Source organism: Symphalangus syndactylus, chromosome 6 (assembly GCF_028878055.3).
Source record: "Symphalangus syndactylus isolate Jambi chromosome 6, NHGRI_mSymSyn1-v2.1_pri, whole genome shotgun sequence".
Taxonomy (NCBI): Eukaryota; Metazoa; Chordata; class Mammalia; order Primates; family Hylobatidae; genus Symphalangus; species Symphalangus syndactylus.
This window is the reverse complement of record NC_072428.2, coordinates 35,809,826-35,836,358: the sequence shown is the minus strand read 5'-3', so window position 1 is coordinate 35,836,358 and position 26,533 is coordinate 35,809,826. Positions and strand designations below refer to the sequence as shown.

The 26,533-nt window shown below is 36.3% G+C and overlaps 1 protein-coding gene across 3 annotated transcripts in view; it reads left to right on the top strand.

Annotated features, from left to right (window-relative positions):
* The window catches only part of PRMT3 (protein arginine methyltransferase 3), a 126,552-nt gene that overhangs the window by 14,518 nt on the left and 85,501 nt on the right, over positions 1-26,533 (top strand). For all 3 annotated transcript variants that reach the window (XM_055282149.2, XM_055282150.2, XM_055282152.2), the window contains 2 exons: positions 487-552; positions 8,847-8,968. In XM_055282149.2, the coding sequence (XP_055138124.1) occupies positions 487-552; positions 8,847-8,968 (188 nt within the window). The remainder of the gene's footprint in view (positions 1-486; positions 553-8,846; positions 8,969-26,533) is intronic.

Below are 26,533 nucleotides of genomic sequence, written 5' to 3'. Positions count from 1 at the left end.
TATTTTTATTTCTATTTTTTTTTTGGAGACACGGTCTCACTTTGTTGCCCAGCCTGGTCTCAAACTCCTAGCTTCAAGTGAGTATTACAGGCATGAGCTGCTGCACTTGGCTTCTCCCTTATTTTAATATAGCTCTAGTACAGAGAATCAGGCTGTAGTTTCCAGGCCCTATTGAAAGGAGCAAAACATGTTCATCTTTTATTAGCTTTAATTATCACTCTAAGTCTTATGGTGATAATGCACGTCAAGAGGAAAATGTACACATTTTTAAGAACTTGGGTGTTATTTTTCAGTCTTCATAAAATATTTTCTTTGTGTGTTGTTGCTATTTCTATTCTTTATTGTTTTCTTAGGAAAAAAAAATAAGCTTGGTATTCCAGGTATAAAAACTGCTATGGAAACTAGATATATGGCAAATATCTCCCTTAAAAAATTTATTTGTTTAGACTGTCCTATAAACACAGCGTTTTCCTCTCTCCACCCTAGGACAAAATACGAACAGAAAGCTACCGAGATTTCATATACCAAAATCCACATATCTTCAAAGACAAGGTAAGTAGCATAGGTTACAGAATTATACCTTTCATCTTGTTCTTGGGCAGTAGAAATCCTCTCTTGGCTCATCATTGTGATAGCAATTGACATCTTCTGTCTGTATTTCATGGAAGACATTTATGATGCTGCTCTGTGGTGCAGAGTACTGATAACAAATGCTGATTGCTGCTGTCATTCAATATGCTCTTTTTTAAAATTGAAAGTTATTACAATGGCATAGCTTAGTTATAATGACATAGCTTAGTTAAATTTTGCTTATTCAGATAATTTTGCTTAAACCGTATTTTTTATTTACAGTTATTCCCATGAATTTTAAATGTATCAGATAAGCACCATGTCATAGCATACTTTTAATTATTACTCTAGTTTGTGTTAAGTAATTGAAAATGAGTTTAAGAACAATAATAAGTAGGGTTCACTATCGTAATATAGTATTTAGTTTATATGCTTTCTTTTGATACTTTATTTACCCCATTTAGAGATACTTTGTATTTTACAATTAGCTTTAATATTGGCTCAAGTTACTTAAAAAATGATCTTATACTCGGTGTGTGCATGTGCCTGTGTGTTTGAAATTTGTGTTTTTTGGCTTTTCTTCCTTATACTTTTTTTTTCTTTATTCTCTTTTTCCCTCTCTCTTTTCCTCTCTTTATACATTGCAACCGTTACTTGAAAGTTCAGGTTTTCTGTTTGTTGTTCCTGATGGGAAATTAGTCCCCTAATTTAATCAGGAATATTATGATCTCTGCCATTTATATACCTTTCCTTGGGAATTTTTTCCCACTCTTTTTACTTTGAGAACATGTATATTGATAATATATATCAGGTTGTTATAATTCAGCTTTCATCTCTCTAAGGTTATTTCGTGGGCTTTTACATGATACGGCAGCAGTAACAACCTTTGTGGTTTAAAAATCCTTTTTCCTGATTTTTGTATTGTTTGGAATATAATCTGGATTGGCTTTTCATTTTCCATACCTCTTTTTTAAGAGCAGTGTTTCACTTGTGAGTTGGCTGAACTGGACAGATATACTGTAATTTATATGGTGCTCTGATCTTTTTGGCCAAAGCATTGCACCTCGTGAAAAGTTTATAATTGTTTGTGCTGATTCCCACCAGAGACAAATAAATGATTTCATTTAAAAATTATAGTTATCAGTTTTTTATATTTAGGTTTTTTTGTATGCATTCTATATGTTACTATAGTGGAGACTTTTCATAGTTTTTTTTTTTTTTTTTTTTTTTTTTTTGAGACGGAGTCTCTCTTTGTCGCCATGCTGGAGTGCAGTGGCGCGATCTCGGCTCACTGCAACCTCCGCCTCCTGGGTTCAAGCGATTCTCCTGCGTCAGCCTCCGGAGTAGCTGGGACTACAGGCACGCGCCACCAAGCCCAGCTGATTTTTGTATTTTTAATAGAGACGGGGTTTCACCATGTTGGTGAGGATGGTCTTGATTTCTTGACCTTGTGATCCGCCCGCCTCGGCCTTCCAAAGTGCTGGGATTACAGACGTGAGCCACCACGCCCGGCCCTTCATAGTTTTTATATTTGCAAAACAAGTGCTGGAAAGTTTATTTAATGTTTGTCTAAAAACCACTCTTTTCCAGTGAAGCAAATTATGTTACTGTTAATGATGTTGCTTTATATTTCTAGTTAGATTATGCCCAGATTTTTATTTTATTTTTTCCTTAATATATTATATAGAGATGAAACATGAGAATCACTAATCCTGGCTAGTCTGGAACCAGTTATATACTTTTGGGCAAGTGGTGAATCTCTTTGGGCCTAACCTGTAAGGTGATTGTAAAAATTCCTTCTGGTTCTAAAATTCTGTGGGTTTTGTTATGGTGAGAGCATTATCATTGTCTTTCTTTTAGCCATCTTCTATTAATACTTGGTGATAGGAATACCAGAGGAGCTTGTTAAGAAAGTAAGTTAGAATGTTCCTTCAGTATGCTTCTGAATGGACTTGTCTTATAATAGGTGAGTAAATACTGAAAAAGCTCAAGTATTAGTAATCATAAGATTAATCATCAAGATATTAAATATTTATATTAAAAACGTTTTCCTTCCTTTTTTCCTTCCCTTCTCTCTCCATCCCTTCCCAGCCTCCTTTTCTTCCTTCTTTTCTTAATATTATTTCAATTCACAAAGCTCCTGTGGAGGCCATATGGTTTCTCAGATTAATTTAACTTTGGTGGTATTTAATCATGTTCTCACCCACTCATAATTAATTTCTGTTTGTAGTTTATTGAAGAAATTCCCAGTTAGGTGCCTTCTTTATGCTTGTGATTATTATCTACAGTTACAATTCATTCAGTTTTTTAAGAAAAAAAATGAATCAAATTTCCTCGTCATTTTATAAAATAATGTTCATTCTATTTCTACCTCTTTGATTCTATCAAAGTTTAGCTTATCTGCCTGATCACCTAATTCTAAGCTAGATGTAATAAATAACTAATATACAATTAAAAATATAGGCTTTAGAAGAAGGTTAACCTGTGTTTGAATGCAGGCCCTACAGTTTACCAGCTATGTGACCCTGGACCTATTTCTTTGCCTCTCTGAAGCTCACATTCTTCATTTGTAAAATGAGGATTAAATAAGGATTTCATACACATACACATATATGCATTTGTATATACATTATATCTGAATGTAAATATGGATGGTCTTACAAAAAAACACATAACTCTTATTGGAGTATACTAAACATATCCTTCTATACTTTCTTCACTCAGCAACTTTTCTTGGAGAAATTCCTTATTATCTTTTTATCCCCATGTTTTTTCTTATGGTAAATAAACATGATATAAAATTTGCCATCTTAGCTATCCTTAAGTGTATAGGTAAGTGGTATTAAATACATTTATAATGTCATGCAGCCATCACCACCTCCCTCTCCAGAACTCTTCATCTTGTAAAACTGGAACTATTCTCATTAAATGGTAATTCCCCATTCTCCCTTCCTCCCAGCCCCTGGCAATCACTGTTCTACTTTCTGTCTCTATGATTTTGACTGCTCATCTACATCATATAAGTGGAATCTTACAGTACAGTCTTCCCTTCAGTATCTGTGAGGGATTGGTTCCAGGACCCTCTGTGGATACCAGCATCCACAAATGCTCATTTACCGGATATAAAATGGTGTAGTGTTTGTATATAAACGGCGCACATCTTCCTGTGTACTTTAAATCATCTCCAGATTATTTATAATACCTAATACAGTGTAAGTGCTATATAAATAGTTGTTATACTGTATTGTTTAGGGAACCGTGACAAGAGAAAGAAGACTTCATGTTCAGTACAGATGCAATTTTTTTTCCCAAATGTTTTTGATTAGCAGTTGGTTGACTCCCTGGATGGGGAACCCAGGGATACAAAGGGCTGACTGTATTTCCTTTTGTAACCGGCTTATTGCACTTAGCATAATGTCCTCAGGATTTGACCTTGTTATAGAGAATGTCAGAATTTTTTTCATTTTTAAGGCTCAATAATCCATTGTATGTATGTACAACATTTTGCTTATCCATTCATTCATCTGTCTATGGATATTTGGGTTACTTCTATATTAAAGCTGTTGTGATATTACTGCTATTAACATAGGTATACAGATATCTCTTAGAGGCCCTGCTTTTAATTCTTTTGGGTATACGAAAGAATACCCAGAAATGAAATTGCTGAGTCATATGGTAATTCCATTTTTAAATCCTTGAGGAATCACTGCTGTTTTTCACAGTGGGTGTACCATTTTGTATTCCCACCAGCAGTGCACAAGGGTTCCAATTTTTCCGTATCCTTAGCAATACTTGTTGTTTTCTAGTTTTTTGATAATAGCTATCCTAGTTGGTGTGAGGTGATATTTATATTGATTTGCATTTTTCTAATGATTAGTGATTTTGAGGATCTTTTCATTAATATTCTTTTTATGGTTCCTATATCCAATGTAAGAATGTCCGTTAAGTTGTTTCAGTTTTTAGATTAGAAACAATGCTGCATATAAAATATTAAAAATATTTTTTATACATATGAAAGCACAGTTATAAGGTAATTTGTTAGCACTAGACTCCCTAGGTCATGAAGGGTATATACCATGTATGGTGTCACCAGTTGTGCTGCCAGCTTGTCTTTGGTACACAGCAAGGGAGTGTTGATCTTCCCAGACAGTATCACCAAAGCACTTTCAGCAAACTTCTAAATTCCACGCTGATCTTTTATTTTTCATTTTTTAGTTTTGTAAATGTTTTATTTTAATGAGAGTTTCTGGAAACTTATTATATACTGTTCCATTGTATATATTTTTCTATTTTTTCATTTTCTGCCATACAATATTTCAAGTTGAGGTACTATAACTGTACTAGATACATATATACTATGTAGTATACTGTTTTCTTGCTATTTTTGTTGCTACATTTTATTTGGAACTTTTAAAAAATTCTTTTTGTTTGCAGTGATGTATATAGATTGCATGTTAAAGTAAAATTCTTCATGTTTATAAAAGTAATTATGTTAAAATGTATTGACTCACCCAGACAGGCCATGTGTTCAAGAACAGTCAAATTCCCACTGAAACCATCTGGGCATAGGATAGGAAGCACAAAGTAGTAGCCTTTCAACAACTTTATTTCTTCAGTGGATATCAGGATGTTTAGATTATCTCTCTTCTGGAGTCAATACTAATAAATTATATTTTCAATACATAATGGAAAGAGCCGGGCATGGTGACTCCTGCCTGTAATCCCAGCACTTTGGGAGGCCAAGGTGGGCAGACCACTTGAGGTCAGGAGTTTGAGACCAGCCTGGCCAACATGGTGAAACCCGTCTCTACTAAAAATACAAAAATTAGCCAGGCATGGTAGTGGGTGCCTATAATCCCAGCTACTCGGGAGGCTGAGGCAGGGAATCACTTAAACCTGCGAGGTGGAGGTTGCATTGAACTGAGATTGTGCCACTGCACTCCAGCCTGGGCAACAGACGGAGACTCTATCTCAAAAATAAAGATATAATAGAAGGAAAACTCCACTTAACGATAGTAATACAAAAGATACAATGCACAGGAGTAAACAACTACAAACATGCAGGACTTACATAAAAAAAGATTTTTTTTAAAACAACAAGTACCTAATAGGCAATTTAAGCAAATTGAAAGTCATACCAGGTTCTGAAATAGGGAAACTCAAAATTGTTTTCCCTAAATTTTAGCTCAGTTCTCATAAAAATGCTAAGACTTTTAAACCTAGACAAACCAATTCTCTTGTTTATATGGAAAAATAAATATAAAAAGTTTTCCAGAAACATTGTGGAAAAATATTTGCAGTGAGTGTGAACCAGACTTACTAGATATTAAATCATTTTATAAAGCTTCAGTAACTAAAATAATTCCTGGCACATGAATATATAGATTAACAGAACAGATTTAAAATCCACTTCTTAGTGCAAATATACACAAATACTTAAATGAATGTTAAAGGTCACATATCAAATCAGCGGGGGAAACTTTGTTTAATAATTGATATTGGGACAAGTGGCCAGCCATTTGAACAAAACGTTGGACCGTGCCTCGTCGTGTATACCATGGTTTAAAAACAAACTATGTTAATGAAACCGTGAATGTACTAGAAGGAAATGTGTAAAGATGAAATGCAGTGAAATGGAATAGACTGCGGAAGGCCTATATAATTATGATCAAAGTCCGGAAGACATTATAGACAAGATTAATAAGTTTAGTTGTAGGTAAAGAATTCCTGTGTAGCAAAAATCACTAAGTAGAATCAAAAGACAAAAATACATGCTGTGAGAAAACATAGCATGTCATATTATAGAGGGCTAATCTTAATTTACAAAGAACTCTTATCTGCTAAGACAGATTAATAAGAAAAGGACTAGCAACTGAGTGGAAAAATGGAGAGAAGATGTAAATCAGTAATTCACCTAAAATTATAGATGGCTCTACGATACGTGGAATGATGCCAAATCTCCTAAGAGAAATGCATATTAAAACTAGATCAACATATCATTATTTTGTGATTGCCAGATGGGTAGACATCCAAAAGTTTGATTATATGTCCCATAGGCTAGTCTCACCTGTGAGGAAATTGGTACTAATACATTGCTCACTGGAGTCTTTATTAGCAGAATTGCCCTATGAGATCAATTTGGTTATGTCTAGCAGAATTACAGATACGTACTCTTTGACACAGTGTTTTCACTTCTAGGAATATATTCTTTAGATTTACTAATTCATGGGAATGGGCTTTAATATGAGGTTATTTACAGCATTTATTGCCCTAGTAAGATTTCAGGAACACCTAAAATGTTCATCAGTAGAGAACTGGATTGTGATACAGCCATAGTATGGAATCCTGTACAGCTATATAAAAGAAAGGAGCTCTGTAAATTGATATGGAGAGATCTCAAAATTATATTGTTAAGTTAAAAAAAAAGCAATAGGTAGCACAGCGGGTATAATATGCTGTCATTTGTGTAAAAGAAGGAAAAACATGTATTGAATTGTAATATGCATAAAATTTTTTTAAAGCGTAGGAAATGTACCTGATGGTTAAACCATATTTTATTGCCTAGTGAGAAAAAAAACATTGGTGTACAGTATCATCGATTCTTAATTCTAGTTTTATTTTTCTTAGGATAGTTTCTCATTACTCAGAGTAAAATCCAAGGCACTCTGTGATCTGACCCCTGACTTCACCTCCAAGTGACCTCTTTCTGAACCCAGTTCAGCCACACTGGCCATCTTGGCTTTGCCTGGAATGTTGTGCCTTGCATTTAATATCCTCCTGACTGAAATGCTCTTCTCCTAGATCTTTGCATGACACCCTCCTTTATTCAGTTCTCTGCTCACATGTATCAGAGAGGTATTCTCAGACCTATCTAGAATGGTAAAAGAAAGAGTGTATCTCCTCTCCCCTGCTCTAACCTCTATTCTGCTTGATTTTTCTTACTACCTGACCTTATTTTATATTCTTTGTTTATTCATTGTCTCTCTCACAAGATTGTATGTGCCATTAAGACAGGGATTTGGTCTTGTTTGTTGCTGTACCCCATCACTGAAATCAATTCCTGGTACTTAGTAATGCTTAGTGAATACTTACAGTATGAGGGCACTGAAATGACTTCCTATTTGGGGACAAGTATATATGATTTTTAGGCCATTGATAGTGAAAGATTTAAAGCACTAGTTTTCAGTAATTTCACAGAGTAGTGTACCTACAAGGATTTTGCTAAATGTGTTTCCTTGGTGACTTGTTTTTGTTTTTACTGTGAACTAAGCAGGCTTCACTATACCATTCCAGGGAAAACAATATTAAATTGTTGATTTAAATAATTGCTCCCTACTCACCCCCAATGGCATCTTAAACTTTTGGTTCTAATAAATACTTTTCTTTCACCAAGAATTACCATTTTTGCAACTAAACTCTCAAGTTACTGAATTTTGACAGCTAACTTGTTTTTATTGCACTTTATTGTTAAAATGGGCTGAATATTTAATTTTGGAGGTGGGAAGGATGTAGTGATATTCTGTATCCTTGATTGCTTTATAACCCTTTTAAAATGGTATTGGGTCAAGCCATCCTGCTTAAGTTAATTCCTGCCACTCAAACTTGAAGAAATTTATTTCTGTTAAAATGTAGAATTACTGAACCTAAAATAGAATATACATACAATAGGGAAATTAAAAACAATTCTCTCTTAAATCTATGGAAATAATTTTTTATATAAAATCTCTTAAATTTAGCATTGTTGGGTCTAATCACAACAGACTATGGCCAACTATACTGTTATTAATTTAAAACAACTCATAATGATATCTTCAGTTTTCCCAAATAGAAATTACCTTATTGCTTAGTAAAGTTTAAATTTTTTTTTTTTTTTTTTTTGAGATGGAGTTTCTCTCTTGTTGCCCAGGCTGGAGTGCAATGGCGTGATCTTGGCTCACTGCAACCTCCACCTCCCAGGTTTAAGAGATTCTCCTGCCTCAGCCTCCCGAGTAGCTGGGATTACAGGCATGCACCACCACGCCCAGCTAATTTTGTATTTTTAGTAGAGACAGGGTTTCTCCATGTTGGTCAGGCTGGTCTCAAACTCCCAACCTCAGGTGATCTGCCCGCTTCAGCCTCCCGAAGTGCTGGGATTACAGGTGTGAGCCACCGTGCCTGGCCAGCTTAAAATTTTTATTATGATCTTTTCCTAGCCAGAAACATCATAATATGTGAATAGAATTTAATATAGAGACCTTTTTGATAACATCTTTTTTTTTTTTTCTTAATTACCTCAGGTAGTTTTGGATGTTGGGTGTGGAACTGGAATTCTCTCTATGTTTGCTGCTAAAGCTGGGGCGAAGAAGGTTCTTGGAGTTGATCAATCTGAAATACTTTACCAGGCAATGGATATTATAAGGTACATATATTTTAAGACTTCATTTAAGATTATTTTAAAATTTAATGATTATTTAACAGATTTTCTTGTCTTTAGTAGCTATCTAAGGCAGACTAAAGACATTTGTCTTTTAGTAAAAATTCACTCCAGAATAAGATTTTTAAGTTGAATTGAGCTAGACACATTTGAGCTATGCTGCTGAATAATCTTTTCACAGTTCTCATTGATGAGAATTATTTTTATATTGTTTTCTGGCTTTCTGACTATGGCTATAAATATGCCAATTTTAATAATACAAAATTAAAAACTATTGATACTTAGAGTAATACTGACAGAGGACTCCCTACTTACTAATATATTTATTATATATTAGCAATATTTTCTTTAGCAAATACCAGTTATACTAAAGAGTAAGAGTCATTTGTCTTTTTCTTTTGTAACAACACTAGTCCATGTACCGCCTTCAAATTAAGTAAATTCCAAAGTTGCCAAAAACAAGGCAGAGTGGATTTAGTTTATTACCCCCTAAAACTTTTATTCTCTAAAAATCTCTGTCTTTTGAGTATTTAGCTGGGTTGATTGGTTTTACAGTTGGCTTATACCCTAGTGAGAAGGCCTTTATTTGAAATCCAGCTGACACAACTGAATTTCTTTACCTATGTGCTTAACAAAAGCACCTTACATTTGGAACTTAGGAGTCATTTCCAGAATACGTAATTAATAGGAGGCTTCTCCTAGCAACTTTTAAGTGATTCTTCAACTTACACTGCTGTTCCACTCTTAAGATTGATTAATGTTGGCCAGGCATGGTGGCTCATGTCTGTAATCCCAGCACTTTGGGAGGCTGAGGTGAAAGGATTGCTTGAGCCCAGGAGTTCAAGGCCAGCCTAGGCAAAATAGTGAGACTCTGTCCTCTATAAAAAATTAGCCAGGCATGGTGATGCATGCCTGTAATTCCACCTACTTGGGAGACTGAGGCAGGAGGATTGATTGACCTGGGGAGGTGGAGGCTGCAGTGAGCCATGATCGTGCCACTGCACTCCAGCCTGGGTGACAGAGCAAGACACTTTCTCCAAAAAAAATTTTAAAAATTTGATTAATGTTGGTCTTTTCTGATTAGTTTAAAATTTTAAATATGATTATATAAAATATTTAAATTTGTTTAGATTTTATTTTGTAACTAGAAGGATAGTGTTGTGGTTAGAGGAACAAATTTGAATCAAGCTTGGGATGGAGTCCTCACTCTACCATTTAACTAGTACTTGGAACTTATGTTAAAGTACATCTAACGTGTTAGAAATCTCAGTTGTTTCACTGTCAGACGAAACTTATAATGGCTGTCTTTTGTGGTTGTAAGTAAGATGCATAGGTTATAAATAATACGTATATATAAATCAGTTTGGCCTGTTGCCCAGCACATAGTAAATATTTTGAGATGTGTAAGTTATAAGTAAGATATACATACAAATCAGTTTGGCCTATTGCCCGCCACATGTTAAATATTTGGAGCATTAGCTATGGTTATTATTAACAAATACCAAATCAGTGTTAATGGAAAAATTGCCCTGGACTTGTTTAGGTTTTTCATAGATAATGGTTTGTGGTTGTGATTTTTGTATTGGAATACACACACACACACACACACACACACACACACACACACACGTTGCAATTGCAATTATAGAGTTACACATACATATATATATAGATAGATATCTAGTCAAGCTTTTTCTAGTTCTTATGATACCATTAAGTACAACATGATCATTTTGGGAGTTCCATAGAGAGTACCCTCAATTGCTTATTCATTGCCATCCAAACAAATATGAGAACCACTGTCCCAAAGAAGAGATTGTTTTAGAAGAATTCTCAAAATTTTATTGCTGATAGTAAAATTATAATGAGCTATTTCTACTAGAATTTCTAGTCTTATGAAAGCTATTTCTACTAGAATTTCTAGTACATTTATGAGTTAGTCTTTTTTTTTTTTACTATAAAATGGGACTAGATGTGCTCTCATTTTAATTTCTTAACTCTATGAAAGAAATGGAAAGGAATTATAATACATTGTTTCATTTTATTTTACAGAAGTCCTGATTTCCATTGTCTTTGTAGAAACATGTTTATATAATGATTATACCTAAAATTCATCGTTTATAATATTAATATTTCGTGCTAGGGTATACAGTGTCCAAGCTTCTTAGTAAAATATTTAAAATGTTTCTGACATACACATTTAACATTCGATTACTTAATGAGGAAAATGTTTTCTGACAAATTATTGCTAGAGGGAAATTAATTTTCAGTCCTTTTTTCTTTACGGTCATCTAAACACTTTGTGATATATTACTTTTGATCTAGAGTTACAGTTTTGGAGGAACAAGACACTGGAATTAAATGTGTTTCTGGTATATTGATGAGCTCCCAGCAAAAACAATTGCTTAAAAAAATTATATTTTATGATTTTTCAAAATAAATGGTCAGGTAGTCTGTGTAAATCTTATAATTTAATACCAGTGTTAAAAACCTTGAAAATATTTAAAAATATTATTTAAAGATATTCACAGTAATTCTATCCAGATTTAAGAACAATATTTTTTCTGCCCACATAATCCTAAATATTTTTATTAGTTAGAAGACCTTCTAAAGTATATTTGTCACTGGTGCAGAGCCCGGAATAGTTTGGGATTAATAGTCTTTGTTTTTAAAGTCTCCAGGAAAGCTACCAACTTAACTTTTAATCGAAAGATGGGTGTCAATTTGCATCTATTAGTATTTTTTCTGTTAAGATAGCATCTTCTACATCAGTGAGCAAAAATAGAAGTGTGAAAGAAATATGTCCCTGATTCAGCAAGTGCCATCTGCAGTCACAAAGGAGTGTTTTTCCATGTACTCAAATACAATAAATTGCTCCTCCCATCTCATCTTTAGATCTTTCACTTTTAAAGCCAGAGCTAACAGAATGTCTCTTTAACAGTACTTACAGGATTCGATATAACTTAAAGTTTTTGATATAACTTAAAGTTAACTCAGCTAGGTAAGCACATAACTGAAAGTATTTTAACAAGACTTTTATATAGTAATAATGAGATTTAAACCCAGCAATCTAGCATAATAGCTTTTCATTAAAATTATTAGGGTTCAAGATACCTAAGACCCCAAATTTGAGCTCTGTCAGTTTCTTAGGATAGAATAGGTAGAGACATGTGACTTATTTGGATAAGGATCCTCTGTCTGTAATCATTGACTCAAAAGTACTTGTCTTCAGTCTTTTCTGGATGTATTTTTGGACAGGGAGTCTGATCATTTTGTCAGCCAAATTTTTGAATCTCGAACACTAATTTTAATGTAGTGAAGTAGGAAGTAGATATGTCAAACTAGTCTTTGCTGTGTCAAATATTTTATGCTTACCAATGTTTATTCTCTCAATCTTGTAAAGTGTCATTTTTATAAGATTTCCTGCTAGCTCCAAAGTATATCTAGAATCTTTGCTTGAGTGTCAGATGTAGTTCTAGGAAGGAAGCATAGATAAGAAGTGCACTGAGGAGGCCGGGTGCGGTGGCTTACGCTTGTAATCCTAGCACTTTGGGAGGCCGAGGCAGGCGGATCACGAGGTCAGGAGATCGAGACCACGGTGAAACCCCGTCTCTACTAAAAATACAAAAAAATTAGCCGGGCGTGGTGGCGGGCGCCTGTAGTCCCAGCTACTCGGAGAGGCTGAGGCAGGAGAATGGCGTGAACCCGGGAGGCAGAGCTTGCAGTGAGCCGAGATCGCGCCACTGCACTCCAGCCTGGGCGACAGAGCGAGACTCTGTCTCAAAAAAAAAAAAAAAAAAAAGAAGTGCACTGAGGAAATCAAGATCAGTTTCACTGCTGCAAATAATTATTTTCTTGCTGTAATGTTAGCAGTCAGAGAAATAGCATTTGTGACAAAGATTACTACTAAGCATGGAGAGTGTAACAAAATGACTAAAACTTAAGTTTATATTCAGTTAAAGTACCAATTTAACTAAGTGAACATTTTGCGTAGAGCACATATTTACTATAAATAGGCTTTTGCAAAAAATAATCACATTTTAAAAAATAATTTTAAAACATTGCACATGAGAGCATATACCTAGAAGCTTAGTGAGGAAAAGTTTTATTATACAGCAGGTTCACAGTTGATTCAGAGGGAACAGCCATGTATTGTGACTTTGTGATAATGGATTTTTAACAAAACAAATTGTATCCACATAAGACTTGTTTTTTTCTAATTACCTATAGAGCTCCTGCATATGTTCTTTTCCCCCTTTGTACAGTGTGGAAATTGAACACATAGATGTATTTGAAGGACTAAAGAAGCAGACTTATTATTATCTCACAGTTTTTAGTACTAATGACCAGGCTTGTACTCTAGTTGCTTGTTGAATACTTTGTCACTCAATTCCTAGTTTTCTTTTCAGATGGAAACTATCAAAGGCTATAGTTGTTATTATCAAGATCCAGTGATATTTGTTTAGACCTTTTTGTCTTACCTCATGCTAGATGGCCATGTTTAAGATTCATTATAGACATTATTTTTGCTAATCATTACTAGAGTCATGGTCATCAGAGCAGAGGGAAGCATTTGTTCACCAGATACATTTTGCAAAAATATGAATTTTTAAAAATCTGTTTGCAAAACTGTTGAACAGTTATGTAGTCTGAACCCCCCACCTTTGCTTTGAAGTATCAGAGAATTCCTTAAAAGGATTTTTGAAATTTTCAGCCGTACATGACAGTAGAATGGTAGAATTCCTGTGTGCCTATCACCTGCGTCTACATTTATCAATTTGTACTTTTTTTTTTTTTTTGAGATGGAGTCTCGCTCTATCACCCAGGCCGGAGTGCAGTGGCATGATCTCGGCTCACTGCAGGCTCTGCCACCCAGGGTTCACGCCATTCTTCTACCTCAGCCTCCCACGTAGCTGGGACTACAGGCGCCCGCCACCTCGCCCGGCTAATTTTTTGTATTTTTTTTTTTTTTAGTAGAGACGGGGTTTCACTGTGTTAGCCAGGATGGTCTCGATCTCCGGACTTCGTGATCCGCCTGCCTCGGCCTCCCAGAGTGCTGGGATTACAGGTGTGAGCCACCGCGCCCGGCCACGATTTTTTTTATACATTTCCCTCCCACCTTTTTTGTTTTGTTTTTGTTTTTGTTGGAGTATTTTAAAGTAAAACTTATGTGTATATCAGTAAATGTGTCCTAATACATTTGAGTGTTGGTGTATGAGAACATTTATTGAAAATGACTTAGCACTCAATCTTTAGATATCCCAATTTAATAATAAAATTGCTAACATTAATTTAGTTTTTTCTATTGAATCTCCTTTGGTGCAGGTATAACTGAATCTCCTTTGATGTAGATTGTTTATACCTATTATAAGAGATTAAGAGGCTGGGCATGGTGGCATGTGCCTGAGGCAGGCCTTTTTGTTTTGGATAAGCCAACATTGTACTGTTTCTTCAGAAATGTTCTTTGCCTTTTTTATATTGTGAAAAGGTAGTTATTTTTATAGTGTTCTCATTTTCATATGCGTCTCTCCTTTGTCTTCCATTTGAAATTTTAAAATTTGGAGTGAAATGCCTTCTATTCCTCTGTGAATGTACTTCTGAAAGAATATGTAAGAAACAGTTAATTGTTAATATCCCTGCAGTTTACTGACTCATTATTCTAACCAATTGAGGAGGCCGCATAGCATGCTCATCTCAGCATCCAGACATGACTTGAGTTCTAATTTTTCTTTCACTACAACCCCTTTAGCCCTGATTTCTTCATTTATAAAATGAGGTTGATAGAGTCTTATCTCATAAGATTGTTACAGGAATTGTATCCATTATGATGCTTTGCAAAATGGCTGGCCCTGTAACTGCTTACTAAATGTTAGCAGTAATGATAATCATGTTAATTATTAGTAGTGGTCATATGTTTGGCTTGGCATCAATGCCTCAAAGAATATTTTACGTTTGGGTGGTTATGTTTCTAAAATGGACATTTATTGCAGCTATCTTGTCAAACTGTGACTCACTTTTTTGTCTTCTTTCTATTTCACATCTCTATTCACTTATACCATAAAGCTTCAAGCTTTAGTCATACTCTACTCACTTGCCTCTCTTGAACTCTGTTCTTAACTTCTCTGATACTTGTCTATTCTTGCATATTGGAGCTTTCTATAACGTCAGTCAACAAAAACAGCTCTTCTGGTTAGCAGGCTCTAAGTTGTCCTTATCCCTTCTGAGGCCCTTTTCTCAGTCAGAAGTCTGTATACAGCAGAATGTCTTCTGTTAAACTCCACAAGCCTACATCTATAAAAGGCACTTTAAATTCTAAAAGATAGGTATTTTTTAAATACACAGTCTTTTATTCCTTCAAACACATGCAACTTAACAATTCTTGGATTATGTTTAAAATAATTTTTGGCTAGGCATGGTGGCTTAAACACTTGTAATCCCAGCACTTTGGGAGGCTGAGGTAGAAGGATCCCTTGAGACCAGGAGTTCAAGACCAACCTGGGCAAGATAGACCTGTCTCTACCAAAAAAAAAATAAATACCTTTACTAACAATTTTTATCTCTTTTTTATTTAAAAAGATGATCTAGCATTTCTAAAGAAATGAGTTTAGAATAGGATACATTTTGGCTGTTACTGTAAACTGACAGTATATCAGGTTTTAAGAAGATTAGGCTGGCTCTTCTGAGGTTGCAGACATGAATAAAACAATATAGATTTTCTGAGATGTTATGTTAGTAAGGGCGAATAGGTCTCAAAGTGGCATATGGAAGAGAATGAGAAATTGTTTCTTATTTTTGCTATCATACTTGAAGCACAGGTAGCATCTGTTTAATATTTTTACCATTATTCTGGGTGCCTTTGGTTTCTCATTGACACAGCTCTGGAATAGCTCATTATTCAGACTTTCAGATGTTACTGCAGAAGAGTTTTTAGGAGAAGGTTGATCCATCATATGGCCCTAATGCAGTACACTCAATCTCAGTTTGACATTAAAGATGCAATTTTTTATATTGCCTGTGTCTAGAATACTGTTAGAAAGGAAACATGAAGAAAAGTCTAGAGCATATTTTGATTTATTGTCATGTTTATGTAGGTGTCCTTCTCTAGACATGAGGACAAGAGCTTTATCCTCATCTTTTTATCCCTAACACCTAACAAAGTGTCTGATACACATAGTAGATGCTTAGTTAAGGTTTTTGAATAGAAGTAAAGTATCTCAAGGTAATGATTTTAAAGACGGTGGTGGTGGTGGTGGGGTGTGTGTGTGTATTTTCGAAACGGATTACAAAATAAACCAGCAAAAATTCTTGAAATAGGGGATGCTACTTCATATTTTGTTTCTAAATTTAATAGAAATAACAGAAACATGAATTAAAGCCAAAGAGAAATTTGAACCACTGATGAGGCTAAAATGGTTTAAAAAAAAATTTGTTCTTCAAAAGCCATAGAACTCTGGTGAAGGTCATGAAGGTCATCAAGACACCTTACAGGGAAATTAAATTTATTTCCCTTCCTAGTATACCCTGAAATCCCCTTAATTTCTGATTCACCCCAGTGGTTCTGTCTTTATGGGGTACATTCCATGACCACCCACTAGTTCAGTGATTTACTGGAAGAACTCACACAATTCAGTATAAAGCTGTACTGACAGCTAGGATTACAGAAAAGGGTATAGTGCAGAAACAGCAGGAAAAAGATGCCCATAGGCAAAGAGGTCACAGGCAGACTTCCAAGGTATCTGTCTCACTTTTTCCACTAGAGTTACACAAGACATTCTTTCCTCCCCAGCTTCATACCTCAGAGGCACATGTGAGATGTCTCTACCCAAGGAAATTTGCATGAGTCTTAGAGACTGCAGTTCTCAAAGCTAGCTGGTCAAGTGGGCATATTTCCACCATGTGACCAGCCATGGTATATACCCAAACCAGGTAACAAGTGTGCATGATGAATCTTCATGTTTACTTTAAACATGTTGTCAACCTGCTTCATCTAAACCTACTGGTTCAGGTAAATAGAGTAACATCATTATTCTGCAATCATGTGAGTGATCTAGGAGTTCTTGTTCTTAGAGTTTGATCAAGAATCATTGCCATGGCTATAGAGATCTAAGCAAGAACTGAGTAAAACAAAACAGACCTGCTGCATTCACTCATTTTTTCCGAGTTGTAAACCTGGGATTCATACTTGACATTTTCTTCCCCTTTACCCAACATACCTGTTGGAGACAGAGTCCTGTTGAGTATCTTTAATGTTTCTCAAATGTGTCTCTCATCTATCCGTGCTGTTTCTCTTGCCTTACTTTACATTCTTAGATCTCTCACCTGCATCTGCACTTAACTGGACCAGTTGTTTGTACTTTGTCTTTGCCTCCCACCACTCTCTGTCATCTGTGCTCTGTAGTGCAGCCAGAATGATTTCCCCACTTAATTCTCCTCTATTTTAAATAAAAAGGAAGAAGGAGTGGGGGGAAGATACTTTTGTGTTGGGAAGACATAAAAGAGGATAAATTACATATGATTCTGCTATCAGAGACCACTATCAACATTTTGGTATATTTCTTGCCACTCTCAAAAGCCTTAGGTCACAGAGATGAAATCCATAGGAATGTAAACTTTACTAAAATATCAGCTCCCCATGGTGCAGCAGGAATTTTTCTTTTTTTCATTTATTAATGTGTCCCAACTACCAGGAAGGGGACCCAGCACATCCTAGGCATTCAGTGTAAGTACTTATTCAATGAATGAATTAATCAATTTTCAAGATTCAGGACATTACATATTCAAAGCCAGGTAAATCATTATCACCAAAGCCTGCAAACCCATTGTTTCTGATAGATTCCAGATGACTATTTTTATCTTTTTACACTTTATTAGAACTGAGTTATTGCTAATTTCAAACAATAAATGTCCTCAGTGTTAGTAATTCCACAGCTACACATTTGTAAATAAAGATGATACATTCGGGAGGGAGCAGCTCATAGAATAATAGCCCATTATGGGCCGGGCACGGTGGCTCACGCTTGTAATCCCAGCACTTTGGGAGGCCGAGGCGGGCGAGTCGTGAGGTCAGGAGATCGAGACCACGGTGAAACCCCGTCTCTACTAAAAATACAAAAAATTAGCCGGGCGTGGTGGCGGGCACCTGTAGTCCCAGCTACTCGGAGAGGCTGAGGCAGGAGAATGGCGTGAACCCGGGAGGCGGAGCTTACAGTGAGCCGAGATCGCGCCACTGCACTCCAGCCTGGGCGACAGAGCGAGACTCCGTCTCAAAAAAAAAAAAAAAAAAAAAAAAAAGAATAGCCTGTTATGGTTCCAGGTATGCCCCATACCTTCTTGGTAGTTCATTTCTCGTGGGATGTGTGTAAATCTACCCCCAGCTTCATAATGTTTAAGAATTCTTGCTTTTTGTTGACATTTATGAATGAAGGACTGGATACTTTAATAAAGGTAACTGGTATAGGTTTTGTCTCTGAGGAGAAAGGATGGAGACTGGTCAGTTTACAGTTACTCCAGTAATGTTTTAGTCCCTTTATCACTCCCACTTTGTAAACCTCTTGACTCCAGTGGTTTGTGTTGTGAAGAATGGCTCCACCTCCAGTGTCATGCTCGCTGATGTGTGCACTGAGTACTGGGTCTTTCTTCACAGGTTTACCAATATAATTTCATTCCCTTTTTTTCTCAGTAGATTATGAGATTCTTTGGCTCTTTGATATTCCCTTCCAAAATCTCCATGCAGTTATCAGTGTCTTACGTTTTATGTTATTGTCATTTCACTGTTCTTAGGGAGCAAAAGAGAAATATGTATACTTCGATGACATATTGAACTGAAAGTAAATGAATAGTATATATTGTATCTATTTATATCTATTATGATATTCCTTTCTTCTCCCCCATAAGCTATCATCTATATATTCTAGGTGAACTTTAAATTTGTTTTATCACTAACTTTAAATGCACTTGATTAGGTGTTCATTGTATGAACTCACATGTACTTTATGCTGTTTGCTTGTCTGTCTCCCCACTAGACCATCTTCTTCCTTAGAACATAGACCGTATCTTTTACCTAAATCACATAGGGAAAACATAGATTGAAAATTTAATCCTATATTTTTTATTCCAAAGATCCTGAAATGACTCTTCATTATCTTTAAGTAAAATCTAGACTCGAAGATAAGTCTTAGCATTACATCTAAATATCCCCGAACTATGTCACTGTATACTATCTCTTGTTGCTCTAGTCATACTAAACTGTTCAAAGTTATTTAAATTTGCTTCTCTCTCTCTCTGTCACACACACAGGAGGCAGTCGTGCACACACACAACCCTCTTCTACTCCTATACCTGTACACATCTTTGTGTATGCTGCGTCCTTTCCTGGCTAAGCTCAGATGTCACTTAGATAAGGATTTATCATTTGAGCTTCCATAGTCCCTAATCCTGTTTACTGTTCTGTCTCTCTTAGACCATACCCGTAAGTGCATGGACTGTGTCTTTTATCTCTGTATGCTTCGTACAGGATAATTAATCATGATGATGTCCCTGTATCATGAAGTGAAAGTTAAATTGCTATTTTTAAGATAGGAAATAAGATAGGAAAGTATGTGTTCTAACAAAATTTCCCCTCAGAAGAAGGTGATAATTTCATTTTTATTGTATTAGTTAAGAGAATTACTTAAAGATATCCTTTTTATTACCTCATCATATTTCTTTACATTAGAATCATGCTAGTTTTTCAGTAGGTGTTTCCAAAGATAAAGATTCATTTGGTTTATACTGAAGTAGGGTTTAGTGAGTAGCCACTTGAGAAAACTAAGTAAAATCTGTGTATTTTTTTCACGAATGGAAAAAATCTGGTGGTGATTAACAGTCTCATGAAAGAGGTTATCTGTGTCAATGATATCTGTTTTAATACAAAATTAATGGGAATTACAAGGCTTTGTCTTTTTTCCTGTGTTTTCCCTTAAATCATAATCTTTCTTGTTATAGTCATATTTGAACAACAAATAATTACTGATACAAATAGGATTATGACTTGTAGCAGACAATAAACAAGCCTAGCAGATGGTGTTTTACAGAACACAGATCTTGTTTCGGCATAACCATTCTGAAGATGTTTTTAAGCAATGGGAACATTTTTCTCTTTTAAAAGAAGCTTGCCTTCAGTTTTCTTTGAAGTGTTTGTCATTGTTAAAGCCTTAATCAGTGTTTCGGTAAGCAACAAGCAACTATAGCAATTTCATCAGAATTTTATTAAATACCCTTTTGAAAAAAAAACTCATAAGCATTTCTTTAAAACTTTTTGTATGAAATATGTAAAATGAGTACATAAAACATCAATAAACATGTTTAATATGCATAAGTATCCATAAATAACAAATGAAATTAAACATGTAGTAACCATCACCCAGGCCAAGAGAACTTTGCCACCAATTCAGAATCCCACCCACCTCCACTGCTCTTTCTCAATCAGATGGGCTACTATGAACAATTTTGTTATGATCAGTTTTTTTTTTTTTTTGAGACGGAGTCTCGCTCTATCACCCAGGCTGGAGTGCAGTGGCGCGATCTCGGCTCACTGCAAACTCTGCCTCCCGGGTTCACCCCATTCTCCTGCCTCAGCCTCTCCGAGTAGCTGGGACTACAGGCGCCCGCCACCACGCCCGGCTAATTTTTTGTATTTTTAGTAGAGACGGAGTTTCACCGTGGTCTCGATCTCCTGACCTCGTGATCCACCCGCCTCGGCCTCCCAAAGTGCTGGGATTACAAGCGTGAGCCACCGCGCCCAGCCTATGATCAGTTTTTACATGTGCCCTGGTGCACACATCTGGGGGGTGTATACTTACAAGTAGAACTGTGGTCCTTAGGGTATACATATCTTCAGATTTACCAGATATCGCCAGACTATTTTCCGAAGTGATTATACCATTTTATCTTATACCTATACTATGTAACAGTTCTGGTTGGTATTATCCACCTTTAAAAAATGTTTCCAGGCATTTGTGTAGCAGTATCTCATTGCAATTTTAGTTTTTGTTTCTTTGATTGCTAATGAAACTGAGCACCTTTTCATGTGATTGTTAGCCATTTGGATTTCCTTTTTCTGTGAAATATCTGTTTATGCCTTTTGCTCAGGTTTCTTTTGAGTTGTGTCTTGTTCAAGTATTCGTAGGCAATCTATATGTATATTTTGGATTTGAACTGTTGATAGGTTTTATGTAATGTGAAAGTCTTCTCTCATTCGTGTTTGCCTTTTCACCCTCTTTGTAATTTCTTGATCTGAAATTCTCAGTTTTCATATGGCAACATTCTTATTTATAGTTGCCACTGTTTGTGAGTTGAGTAAGGAATCTGTACCTTTTCTTAGGTTATAGAGGGTATATTTTCTTGTAAATGCTTATAATTGTGCATTTTACACTTAGGCATTGCTTTTTGTATATAGTATGAAGTGGTGGTCCAGTTTTGTTCCTTTTTTTGGTATTCTATTTAGATGACCCAGTTGTCCTGGTCTCATTCATTAATCTTTGTACTTACCCTATCATTTTTATCAAGAATCAAGTATCATTACATGAGGCCTGTATAACCTTTATACTAAAACTCCACTAAGGCAGTAGAACCGAAAATCACAAGTCACTCATTCATGAATGCAAATGCAAGAATCCTAATAAAAATATTGGAAAACTAGGCCAGGCACAGTGGCTCACGCCTGTAATTCCAATACTTTGGGAGGTCAAGGTGGGTGAATTACTTTAGGCCAGTAGTTCGAGACCAGCCTGAGCAACATGGTGAAACCCTATCTCTACTAAAAATACAAAAATTAGCCCAGCATGGTTGCACATGCCTGTAATCCCAGCTACTTGGGAGGCTGAGGCAGGAGAATTGCTTGAACCCTGGAGGTGGAGGTTGCAGTGAGCTGAGATCGTGCCACTGCGCTCTAGCCTGGGTGACAGAGCAAGACTCTGTCTCAAAAACAAAAGGAAAACTGAGCAATAAATTGGAAAGTAAAGTTTATTCTAGGAATCCAAAGTTGGTTAAATATGAGAAAATCAGAAAAATCTATTGAGAGTGTCTCAAGAGATGCAGTATAAAAGTCTGATAAAATTTAGTATCCTTTCAATGTATCTCTGTATTTAAAACTGTTAGCAAACTAGAGTTAGAAAGCAGTGTCCTAATATGTTAAAGAACAGGGGTCCCCAATCCCCAGGCTGCGGATGAGTATCTGTGGGTGTCCTGTTAGGAACTGAGCCGCACAGCAGGAGGTGAGCAGTGGGTGAGTGAACATTATTGCCTGAGCGCCGCCTTCTGTCAGATCAATGGGGGCATTAGATTTTCACGGAGTGCAGACGCTATTGCGAACTGCATATGCAAGGGATCTAGGTTGTGCATTCCTTACAAGAACCTAATACCTGATGATCTGAGGTAGCAGTTTCATCCCAAAACCATCTCCCACCCCCAGGTCCATGGAAAGATTATCTTCCATGAAACTGGTCCCTGGTGCCAAAAAGGTTGGGGACTGCTGATACAGAATATCTATAAAAACAAAACCTACAACCAGTATTGTGATGAAGCATTGAAAGCATTCTCTTTAAGTTCAGGAACAGGACAAGGATACCTTTCGTCACCTCTTCTATCCAACACCATAAAGGAGATCGTAGCCAGTGCGCTAGTATGATAAAAAGAGAAGTATAAGAATTGGATATGAAAAAACAAAACTTTTTGTGTTTATGTATGCTTATGAATACAGACATTAGAAAGAAGCTATAAACAAATTACAGTAAAAGTATCAAGATGCTGAATACATAATTAATCAGTTTATTATTATTATTTTTTGTTTGTTTTTTTGAGACAGGGTCTTACTTTGTCATCCAGGATGGAGTGCAGTGGCAAAATCATGTCTTCACTGCAGCCTTGACCTCCTAGGCCCAAGTGATCCTCCCACCTTGCCTCTTGAGTAGGCGGGACCACAGGTGCACGCCACCATGCCTGGCTAGTTTGTTTATTTTTTGTAGAGACAAGTTCTTCCTATGTTGCCTAGGCTGGTCTTGAACTCCTGGGCTCAAGCAATCCTTCCGTCTTGGCCTCTCAAGATGCTGGTATTATAAGCGTTAGCCACCACTCCTGGCCTATTGTTAATATTTTTAACCTCCTCCCAGACAATGCAAGGACATTAAGTCACTTTAAATGGAAAATTCATCCTGGGTATGAGCATCCCCCAATAAATGTTGGCTGTGAATCATGGGTCAGCTGTTACAATTTCTTCCTCCCCACCACCTTCTGACCTTGATCATTATCTCCTTGCCAATATATTTCTCAGGTATCTTTTGTTTTATTGTTTTCTGTAATCACTTATGCAAAGAATAAGTCTCCAAAAACCCTTAATGACCACCAGGATTTGAACTGTCCTCTACAAAGCTTGTTAATAATTTCTTCGTAGAACCCTCATCCAATTTCTCTTTTTTACATCATTTTTCAAAAACCATTGAGTCCTTCTCAATGAGCTGGTTATTTTTTCCCTTGTCCTTTCTTTCCTCTCGTTGATTTTCCTTTTCCTTTCTATGTTAAAAACATCATGTAGGCCCCATGCTTGTTAACTGAGCCAGTCAATCAGACAATGCCTCCTGAATATTCTCTTGGCCTCCTAATGGTAAGATTACATAAAGTACTTGAGAATAGGGAGTTGCTAATTTCTACATATATTGTCACCTGTGTCCATAGCATTAAATTCTATTGTTATCATAAAGTCTATCTAAGTTCAGTTGCACTCCTAGCATGCCTACTCCTTCAGAAGGACTGTTTGCTTTCTATGTGGGGAAGAGAGTATGGCAGTTACCCCTCTTGGGGCAGGTATGCTGCAATCCTGCTTTTACTCACTTTAGCAGATTGGTTGTCATACCACCTGGAAGAATCTCTTCACAGCCACTTGGGGATCAGTCATCAAGCCATTTATCCCTTCTACTCAGTAGTATGTAAAGTAAGTGATGTGTTTTTCCCTGATTGTTAATTCTGAGAATTTATGCCAGTAGTAAATGTTGAGAGTTTATGCCAATAGTGAATCACCAGGCTTTTCTGGTGTTTCTCTGTAAAACAGTTTCTTTTGTTTTTTACTGAATACTCTCAGAACATAGTAGTCCCCAAAACATGTCCTCTGTCTGCATTGTCTTTGTGACAACTCATAGTTTTAAGTTCATTACTTTCCTATTGAATACTTCATTTTTCCAGGTAGACGCAAAAGCGTAAGGTCTTTCAGTGAGAGGAAAAACTCTCTCTTGCCACCATTTCCTCTTTAAAAGGACTGACATTTATTAGAAACTAGTAACAGCCAGAGAATGGGATTTTTCACAATCTTCCCCTCTGCGTACTATTCCCTATCAGTCCACTAGCTAGTTCTCTAAATCTTGCCATTTCCTACCAAGGTTAGGTAGGCAAACATCCTAGGATTCAATCCTCTGCCAGTTTTTTTTTTTAATTCTTTCCTTTTTCTGGCTAAAAAAATTCTTCAGCCTTTGTGATTCATAGGTCTGCAAGAGGGTCCTGCGCACTGCACCGTCCTGAGCTAACATAGTTTCAAGTCAGACACACGTGAACCTAATTACCCAATATTACCAAGAGAGATTACCCAGTTTTAAACTTTATTAATAATTTCAAAGGTACAGGCAATCAGGAGACTCAGAAGAAGTAGGGATCAACCTGTCATACAGAGCAAGGCTTCTTACTGTGTGAATTGATAACCCATTCACCCCATTTGAAGACCTTTTCTACTCTGGGCCAGAGATTGTGTAGCTCATATAGGGAAGGAAGGACTGAAGCAGCTGCTTTTAATATCCCAAGTCTCTTAGTCTGGACTTCCTGATTCCCTGTATTTTAAAAATTATTTGTAAAGCTTGACACTGGGTAAGATCTCTGGTTCATGTGAGTTAGATTTGACACTCTGATCTTACGTATTCACTCACCCACGTATGTCCATTCGCTTCTCTCATTTCTTCCTTTTTCCCTGACCATCTAGGACCAGTTTTCTTCTTCTTGAACTAATTTTTTAATATTTCCTTCATTGTACATTTATGTCAGTAGCCAAAGAGATTGTTGTTTGTTGGTCTGAAGTGTATTTTGCCTATAATTCTGGGAGATATTTTTCTCTACATATAGAATTCTACATTGGCAGTAATATTGTTGTACAGGGGTTGGTAAACCTCAGTCCATGGGCCAGCTACCTGTTTTTGTTAAGTAAAGCTGGAACACAGCTGGGCCTTTTTGTTTACATATTGTCTATTGCCTCTTTCACACAGTAATAGCAGTTGAATAGTTGCAACAGAGATCATACGTCCTGTAAGTCTAAAATATTTTTACTTCGGCAGTTTAAGAAAAGGTTTGCCTAGTTCATTGGTGATATTCTACTATCTATGGCTTTCGTTGTTGCTATTAAGAAGTCACCTGTCAGAACAATTGTTATTCCATTGAAGATAATTTGCCTTTGTTGATTTTTTTCCTCTGATTTTTTTAAGTATTAAAGATTTTTAAAAATTTAGTCTTGAGATTCATTGGATTACTTTTGTCTGTGGCTTAATGCTTTTTATCAGTTCCAAAAAATTATCTTGATCCCGGGAGTTTGAGTTTACAGTGAGCCATGATCACACAACTGCACCCCAGCCTAACAGAGTGAGATTCTCTCTTTAAAAAAAAAAAAAAAAAAGGCCAGGCATGGTGGCTCATGCCTGTAAACCCAGCACTTTGGGAGGCCGAGGCGGGTGGATCACGAGGTTAGGAGATCGAGACCATCCTGGCTAACACAGTGAAACCCCATCTCTACTAAAAATACAAAAAATTAGCTAGGCATGGTGGCAGGTGCCTGTAGTCCCAGCCACTCGGGAGGCTGAGGCAGGAGAATGGCATGAACCTGGGAGGCGGAGCTTGCAGTGAGCCGAGATCATGCCATGGCGCTCCAGCCTGGGCGACAATGCGAGACTCCATCTCAAAAAAAAAAAAAAAAATGGATATGGGAGTGCAAATGATCAAGAATAACCAGAAGGATTTTTAAAAAGAATAAACTTTAAGGAGGTACACTATCAAATTTCTTGGCTGGATGTTAAGCTATAGTAATCAAGAAAGTGTTGTATTGGCATAAGGATACACATCTAAGTTTGGGGGCAGAATTGAAAGTCCAGAAATAAATCCACACATACATGGTTGTTTTTGACAAAGATATCAAAGTAATTCCATAAGTTAGTGATAGTTTTCCCAACAACGTTGAAACTGTCACTGTTGATAGTCTGTCCAACAAAGTTTTTTCAACACTGTATCAGTAGTTATTGATATGGGGGAAAAATGAACAAGATACATATGAGAAAATTAACTGAAATGAAAACTGAAAACATTTCAGGAGAAAACGTAGGTGAAGTATTTGGTGTAGGCAAAGATTCCTTAAATATGTCACCAAAAGCATGAACCATAAAAGAAAAAAAATGATAAGTTGGTCTTTATCAAAGTTAAAAACTTTAGCTCTTCAAAACATACCATTTAAAAAATTAAGAACCAACCACAGTATGGCAGAATTATTCACTG